The sequence below is a fragment of the Mandrillus leucophaeus genome, unplaced genomic scaffold (genome assembly GCF_000951045.1).
Source record: "Mandrillus leucophaeus isolate KB7577 unplaced genomic scaffold, Mleu.le_1.0 Scaffold46, whole genome shotgun sequence".
Lineage (NCBI taxonomy): Eukaryota > Metazoa > Chordata > Mammalia > Primates > Cercopithecidae > Mandrillus > Mandrillus leucophaeus.
The window spans coordinates 450,865-458,987 of record NW_012104920.1 but is presented as its reverse complement, the minus strand read 5'-3'; the positions used below and the strand labels follow the sequence as shown (position 1 = coordinate 458,987).

Genomic DNA, 8,123 nt, shown 5'->3' with positions numbered 1-8,123 from the left:
AAAAAAAAAAAAAAAAAAAGAAAGATAAAGAAAGATAAAGAAAGACGGGGTCTTGCTGTGTCACCCAGGCTGGAGTGCAGTGGCACAGTCGTCGCTCACTGCAGCCTCAAACTCATGGGCTCAAGTGATCCTCTTGCCTCAGCCTCTTGAGTAGCTGGGACCACAGGTACACGCCACCATGTCCAGCTAATTTTTAATTTTTTTAATGAAGACAGGGTCTTACCATGTTGCCCAGAGCTGGTCTCAAACTCCTGGGCTCAAGCAGTCTTCTGCTTTGGCCTCCCAAAGTGCTGGGATTACAGGTGTTGGGATTATAGGCGTGAGCCACTGCTCCTGGCTTCTGTGGGAGTCTTTGAGCTGGGTGGAGTCAGCTGTTCTGCTGGAATTCAGGATCTGCTTAAGCAATTCGTTTTTTGTTTGTTTGTTTGTTTGTTTGAGTCACAGTCTTGTTCTGTCACCCAGGCTGGAGTGCAATGGCTCAATCTTGGCTCACTGCAACCTCTGCCTCCCAGGTTCATGCGATTCTCCTGCCTCAGCCTCCCGAGTAGCTGGGACTACAGGCGCCCGCCACCACGCCCGGCTAATTTTTTGTATCTTTAATAGAGACAGGGTCTCGCCATGTCGGCCAGGTTGGTCTCGAACTCCTTACCTCAAGTGATCTGCCTGTCTTGGCCTCCTAAAATGCGAGGATTACAGATGTGAGCCACCATGCATGGCTCTGCTTAAGCAATTCTTTTTTTTTTTTTTTTTTTTAAGTAATTTATGGGCCGGAATGGTGGCACATGCCTGTGATCCCAACACATTGGGAGTCCGAGGTGGGCAGATCACTTGAGGTCAGGAGTTGGAGACCAGCCTGGCGAACATGGGGAAACCCCGTCTCTACTAATAATACAAAAATTAGTTGGGCGTGGTGGCACATGCCTGTAATCACAGCTACTCAGGAGACTGAGTCAGGAGAATTGCTTGAACCCAGGAGGCAGAAGTTGCAGAGAGCCGAGATTGTGCCACTGCACTCCAACCTGGGTGAGAGAGTGAATACATCTCAAAAAAAAAGAAAAAGAAAATAAGTAAATAAATAAATTATGACATGATATCATCAACCAATAAATTATTAAACAAAAGCTTTGTGATCAGAGATCCTTTTTTTTTGTTTGTTTTGAGATGGAGTTTCGCTCTTGTTGCCCAGGCTGGAGTGCAATGGCTCGATCTCAGCTCACTGCAACTTCTGCCTCCCAGGTTCAAGTGATTCTCCTGCCTCAGCCTCCCAAGTAGCTGTGATTACAGGCATGCACCACTATGCCCGGCTAATTTTGTATTTTTTTGAGTAGAGATGAGGTTTTACCATGTTGGTCAGGCTGGTCTCAAACTCCTGATCTCAAGTTCTCACCGTGTTGCCCAGGCTGGAGTGCAGTGGCTCCATCACGGCTGAATGCAGCCTCCGCCTCCTCGGGCTCAAGTGATCTTCCCACCTCAGCCTCCCCAGTTGCTGGGACTACAGGCACATGCCAGCACATCCAGCTGATTTTTGTATCTTTTTTGAGAGAGATGGGGTTTTTGCCACGTTGCCCAGGTTGCTCTCAAACGCCTGTGCTCAGTCCTCCCACCTCAGCCTCCAGAGGGCTAAGATTACAGGTGTGGGCCACTGTGCCCAGCCCAATCTGGCCTCTTCTTATAAGGGCAGGTTATAAGAGGTTTGGTGAGATTAGTAGCTCATTCATGGGAGTTCCACTTTCATGACCTAATTACCTCACAGAGGCCCCACCTCCAAATACCATAACATTGAGGATTAGGGTTTTTTTTTTTTTTTTTTTTTTTTTTACCAGAAACATGTACACTTTATTGAATGCCATTGTAGAAAAGTGTGTGAGGATAAAGGGCTGATACAGGACTCGGCTCTGGGGGCAGGGCGAGGAATGGAAGGTGGAGCACGTGGGACACGGGTTATGGGCAGAGCTCCTGGCCTGAATGATGTCTCCTGACCTATTGATGGGCTTGGAAGATCAATACTGGGACGACAATGAGCAGAATGGTCATTAGGATGCCCAAAATCAGGGCCCAGATGTTCAGGCACTTGGCGATGGAGGCATAGGCCTGGGCCCCAGTCAGGTCGCCAACCATCTTCCTGTCCGTAGACTTCACAGAGTAGGCGAACGCTATGAAGCCCAGGCAGCAGGGGTTCATGAAGAGGGTGTTGAACAGGGACCAGACGACATGGTCGGGCACGGAGGTTTCGCTGCGGATGTGGATCACAGTGGACGTCGGGGGAGCAGGGTTGTGGGGCGCCCCCAGCATAGCCACCTCGTGCTCTTCCTTGAGCATCTCATAGTTGGGAGGCTGGCCGCTGCTGACAGGAGAGAAGAAGGTTTGGACTGTGTGGTTCATGGTGTCCTGCGAAGGCCAGCGGTGGTCGGGTTAGTGGGATCATTCTCCAGGATGAGGGTTTCAATATATGAATTGGGAGAGGGAGATACACAAACATTCCATCCATGGCTGATGCCATTTCTCTCAGGAAATTTTTCCTGACACCTAAAGTGCAGGATTGGTGTTCACAGTCCCCTGACCTTCACTACATGGGGCTGGAAATGTCTGGGTACTTGGCCTTTCTCCCCCAATAAAATATAAACCCTGTGAGAGCAGACATAGTTCCTGTCTTGATTCACAGCGGTGTTCCTAAGACCTTGCCTGGGACCCAGCAAAGTGCATGTACTCTGGGAACATGTGTCAAACATGCACCTGTCACCTCCCTACCACATTAATAAAGACCACATTTTGCAAGATTCCTTAAAATCTCCAAGGTTACATTTTTCAGGTTACCTTGTTTTACTAAATGTCCCTATCACTTTCCCCTACCCTATCCCTAACGCCTCAACTTTCCTTGAAATCTGAAATCAGTTGAACAAATAGGCCATGGTTAATGTTTTTTTATTTATCTTATTTTTATTTATTTATTTGTTTATTTGTTGAGAAGGAGTTTTGCTCTTGTTGCCCAGACTGGAGTGCAGTGGTGCAATCTAAGCTCACTGCAACCTCAGCCTCCCTAGTAGCTGGGATTACAGGCGCCTGCCACCACACCCAGCTAATTTTGTATTTTTAGTAGAGACAGGGTTTCACTATGTTGACCGGGCTGGTCTCGAACTCCTGACCTCAGGCAATCCACCCTCCTCAACCTCCCAAAGTGCTGGGATTACAGGTGTGAGCCACCGTGCCCGGCTCAGTTAATGTTATTTTTTAGGAACCTAATTCATCTCTCCAGCAAAGGACACATCTCTCCAGCAAAGGACACCTGCAGAGATGTCCCCAGTCCTTCACTTCTATGTTCGTCCCTCTGGCCATGAGGGGGCAGCCTCTGGACACATTCGAAGGAAACTGCAAGGGAAACTGCCACAGCTACAGGGCGTCGAGACTGAACTGTGCTACAATGTGAACTGGACAGGTCGGGCCCAGGCATTGGATTCTTGGGGGACATGCCTCGGTGCTGGGGGCAGTGTCTCAAGGTGTCCTTGCCCTGTCTCCCTGCAGCTGAGGCCCTCCCCAGTGCTGAGGAGATGAAGAAGCTGATGTGGCTGTTTGGTTGCCCGTTATTGCTGGATGATGTTGCTCAGGAGTCCTGGCTCCTTTCTGGCCCCAGTGACCTGCTGCTGGAGGTTGGGCCCAGGTAAGTATCTCATCCTGCCCACCCCTTTCTCCTGCTTTCCTCCACTCCCTTTTGTGATCCTTGGGAGATTCGTTTTTCCTTTGCTCTTTGCTACTTCCTGCCTAGGAAACCATGCATGTGCTTTCCCCATTTGGGTAGATCCCTCCAAAGACCACCGTGCTCCAAAACATGTTCTCAAAGCAAAATAAATTGGATTCCAAGTTAAAATCAAACAGTTTTGGCCAGGCGCGGTGGCTCACGCCTGGAATCCCAGCACTTTGGGAGGCCAAGGCAGGTGGATCACGAGATCAGGAGATCAAGACCGTCCTGGTTAACGCAGTGAAGCCCCGTCTCTACTAAAAATACGAAAAATTAGCCAGGCCTGGTGGCATGCACCTGCAGTTGCAGCTACTCAGGAGGCTGAGGCAGGAGAATTGCTTGAACCCGAGAAGCAGAGGTTGCAGTGAGCCAAGATGTGCACCACTGCACTCCAACCTGGGCGACAGAGCGAAACTCTGTCTCACAGGAAAAAAAAAAAAAAAAAGTTTTGATACTAGAGGATAGTTATGGTTTGCTTTGAGTGAACTTTGAAAGCAGGTTTCTTGTTGCCCAGTCTGAGGCTGAAAGCCGATGGTGAGGGGATAGCAGTGGGAGGTTGTCCAGACAGCAGTGGGCAGGATCCACCCTCTCATCTGAGGCCTGCCAGGGGTTCTCCAGTCCTAACCATCAGGCCCATTGCTCAGGCTGAACTTCTCCACTCCAACATCTACCAACATCGTGTCAGTGTGCCACGCCGCTGGTCTGGGGCCTGTGGATCGTGTGGAGACCACCCGGCGCTACCGGCTCTCGGTGAGGTGGTGGGGAATCAGGAGGAGGAGATGGGCCAGAGATAGAAGATTAGATCCTAAACTCTAGAGAGAAGCAGGGACAGGTGCTCCTGGCTTTAGGCCTGCTTTATATGGTTGTACAGGTTGTTCACTGCCTGAAGGTACCTGGTTAAGGGGTAAATAAGGCAGAAATCCAGCCTATGCTTCCCTTAATCTGTGCATCCTGGCGTGGATTCATACCGGGAAAGGGCGTCTTTTTATAATCTGAGAAAAAGTGCCATATGGGGTGGCAGTGGGCTGGCCTTGCATGACTAAGAGGGTAGGAAGGTGGACCATTTTTCTCCATTCTTAAACTCTTCACCCCTTGCCCTCTGTGTGTCTGCACCGCTAGTTTGCCCACCCTCCGTCGGCTGAGGTGGAAGCCATTGCTCTGGCTACCCTGCACGACCGGATGACAGAGCAGCACTTCCCCCATCCCATCCAGAGTTTCTCCCCTGAGAGCATCCTGGAACCCCTCAATGGCCCTATCAATATACTGGGCGAGGGCCGGCTTGCGCTGGAGAAGGCCAACCAGGAGCTTGGTGAGTAGCTGGGGAGGGAGGTGTAGGGCCCGGGACAGGCCAGTAGGGGTGCTGAGATCTAGAATGTGGCTGCCCGAGTTCCATAGTCACCTCTTCCTGGATTTGTCTCCTAGGTCTGGCTTTAGACTCCTGGGACCTAGACTTCTACACCCAGCGCTTCCAGGAGCTACAGCGGAACCCGAGCACTGTGGAGGCCTTTGACTTGGCGCAGTCCAATAGGTGGGGAGGAATGGGATTGTACTGATACCTGAGCCCGTGGATATTGGGAGAGACCACAGGGACTCGCCTTCATGGCTCTCCCTTGGCTTAGGGGCCTCCCTGAGTCTCTGAGGGCCTGGGCTCCCCTCATCCATCAAGGAGTCTATATTCAAATTTTGGTTTTATCTTCACTTTGGCTCTGGATAATCCAAAATGACAGAATACTTGAAGATTATGACTTTTTGGAATATATTTTGATCTATTATCTAAGTATGAATTTGGCTGTAACTCTGCTGTTAAATGCTGGTGAGAAGACAGGGTATTAAGAAATGACCCCGTTTCCACCTGCCTTCCCCTCCCTGCATCACCCCCTTAGCGAGCACAGCCGACACTGGTTCTTCAAGGGCCAGCTCCACGTGGATGGGCAGAAGCTGGAGCACTCACTGTTTGAGTCTATCATGAGCACCCAGGAATCCTCAAACCCCAACAACGTCCTCAAATTCTGTGATAACAGCAGGTGGGTTGTGCCCTAGACTGGGGTGGCATCAGGACCCGGGGAGGGGAGGCCCCAGGCCCTGGTTGGGTTAGTGGGTTAGTGTAGATCCCAGAAAGGAAGCAGGGTCCAGAACGGATATGTCCACAGTGCAATCCAGGGAAAGGAAGTCCGATTCCTACGGCCTGAGGACCCCACACGGCCAAGCCGTTTCCGGCAACAGCAAGGTCTGAGACATGTTGTCTTCACAGCAGAGACTCACAACTTTCCCACAGGTGAGCTGGGCTCCCTGGAGAAGTAGGTGAGATCACAGAATAGGGCAGGGCAAAGGTCCCAGGTGCCTGGGCTGGGCTTGGGGAAAATTATCAGGGAAGCTGGTTATCCTTAATTTCAGTGGGGGTGGTCAGAGATGGGATTTGTCTCTGAGGCACCCAGACCTCTCCCCACTCTCTCTTTGCAGGAGTATCCCCCTTTAGTGGTGCGACCACTGGCACAGGGGGCCGGATTCGAGATGTCCAGTGCACAGGCCGTGGGGCCCATGTGGTGGCTGGCACTGCCGGCTATTGCTTTGGAAATCTGCATATTCCAGGTTTCATCTCCTTCCTCTCCTTCCACCTTCCCTTCCAGATTCCTTGTCCTGGCAGGCACCAAACTTTTATCTCTTAGGTCATAGGGTCATCCTGGGTGCCTTTTCTTGGGAGGGAGGGCTCTAAGATAGCTGGCCTTTTACTACCTATGGTCATTAAGTGTAGACCTGGGGAGATGAGGTGGCCAGACTGACTTTGCAGGTCCATGATTTTCTTTAGAAACTAGCCTTCATTCAGCCAGAAAGCATGATACTGGATTGGTCTTATGATCACCACCTGCCCCTCAAATCTGGTTTCTTAGAAAGCCTGAGAAACTCGGCCGGGCGTGGTGGCTCATGTCTGTAATCCCAGCACTTTGGGAGGCTGAGGTGGGCAGATCACAAGGTCAGGAGATTGAAACCATCCTGGCTAACACGGTGAAATCCCATCTCTACTAAAAATACAAAAAAATTAGCTGGGCGTGGTGATGGGTGCCTGTAGTCCCAGCTACTCGGGAGGCGGAGGCGAGAGAATGGCGTGAACCCAGGAGGCGGAGCTTGCAGTGAGCCAAGTTTGCACCACTGCACTCTAGCCTGGGCGACAGACTGAGACTCGATCTCAAAAAAAAGAAAGCCTGTGAAACTGATCGTGAGAGTCAGAGGGAAGGCTGGTGTGGGTGGTGGAGAGACCAGTGCCTCACTGCAGGCTCTACGGCTTCCTAAAACAGGACTTCCTGAAGTGGAACATTGCAGCCATGCAGTTGGTCCTTGGTGGTCTTGACCCTTCTTGAAGGATGCAGGCTGCTCCGGCCTCTGTCTTCACAGTTCATTCAGTTCATCCAGTTCTCTTTCCTTCCCTTCCAGGTTACAATCTGCCCTGGGAGGATCCAAGCTTCCAGTATCCTGGGAACTTTGCCCGGCCCCTGGAGGTTGCCATTGAAGCCAGTAATGGAGCTTCTGACTATGGCAACAAGTTTGGGGAACCAGTGCTGGCTGGTGAGACTGGGGGTGTGGAGGGATGATAAACACCCAGAGGGGCTTGTGGGTGGGGTTTGCTACCCAGGGGCTGTGCTATTGGGCGAGCACTGAGGGAACTGAGTGACACGTCCCTCTGATGTTCACCCTCCAGGCTTCGCCCGCTCTTTGGGCCTCCAGCTCCCAGACGGCCAGCGGCGTGAGTGGATCAAGCCCATCATGTTTAGTGGGGGCATTGGGTCCATGGAAGCTGACCACATAAGCAAGGAGGCCCCAGAGCCAGGTAAGAGCCTGCCACCTTTCTCTAGATCCAGCCAGATTTCTCCCCAGCACAGGATGGCTACAGGGAGGGAACTCAGGGACCACTTCAGTGGTTAGTTTTTAATGTGTTGGCTTACGTTATGCATCACATAATGATGGACAACTCGTTCTGAGAAATGTGGTTATTAGGTAATTTCATTATTGTGCCCACTGTGCCCACTTCATGGAGCGTACATACACAAACCTAGATGGTATAGCCTACTACACAGTCACTCCACACGGCCTCTTACTGGCAACATTATCCAGGAATTTTGTACACTTAGGAGCCATGATGAACAAAACAGCATGAGAATAAATTAAGCATAAGAGAAAATAATGCAATCAAGACATGGTGGGCTGGGCAGGGAGGCTCGCACCTGTAATCCCAGCACTTTGGGAGACGGAGGCAGGTGGATCACCTGAGGTCAGGAGTTCAAGACCAGCATGGCCAACATGGTGAAACACCGTTGCTACTGAAAATACAAAAATTAGCCAGGCGTCATGGTGTGCGCCTGTAGTCCCAGCTCCTCAGGAGGCTGAGGCACAAGAA

General features: G+C 51.1%; 1 protein-coding gene and 1 pseudogene across 3 annotated transcripts in view; one reads left to right on the top strand and one right to left on the bottom strand.

The window, feature by feature from the left end:
• The window catches only part of PFAS (phosphoribosylformylglycinamidine synthase), a 22,039-nt gene that overhangs the window by 3,610 nt on the left and 10,306 nt on the right, over positions 1-8,123 (top strand). For both annotated transcript variants that reach the window (XM_011994499.1, XM_011994498.1), the window contains exons 2-11: positions 3,233-3,433; positions 3,520-3,655; positions 4,378-4,483; positions 4,853-5,042; positions 5,156-5,261; positions 5,617-5,757; positions 5,884-6,008; positions 6,194-6,322; positions 7,163-7,294; positions 7,428-7,556. In XM_011994499.1, the coding sequence (XP_011849889.1) occupies positions 3,292-3,433; positions 3,520-3,655; positions 4,378-4,483; positions 4,853-5,042; positions 5,156-5,261; positions 5,617-5,757; positions 5,884-6,008; positions 6,194-6,322; positions 7,163-7,294; positions 7,428-7,556 (1,336 nt within the window). In that variant the 5' untranslated portion in view covers positions 3,233-3,291. The remainder of the gene's footprint in view (positions 1-3,232; positions 3,434-3,519; positions 3,656-4,377; positions 4,484-4,852; positions 5,043-5,155; positions 5,262-5,616; positions 5,758-5,883; positions 6,009-6,193; positions 6,323-7,162; positions 7,295-7,427; positions 7,557-8,123) is intronic.
• LOC105549844 lies at positions 1,793-2,422 on the bottom strand (annotated as a pseudogene). The gene has a single exon (XR_001007627.1). The product of XR_001007627.1 is annotated as an interferon-induced transmembrane protein 3 pseudogene (transcript).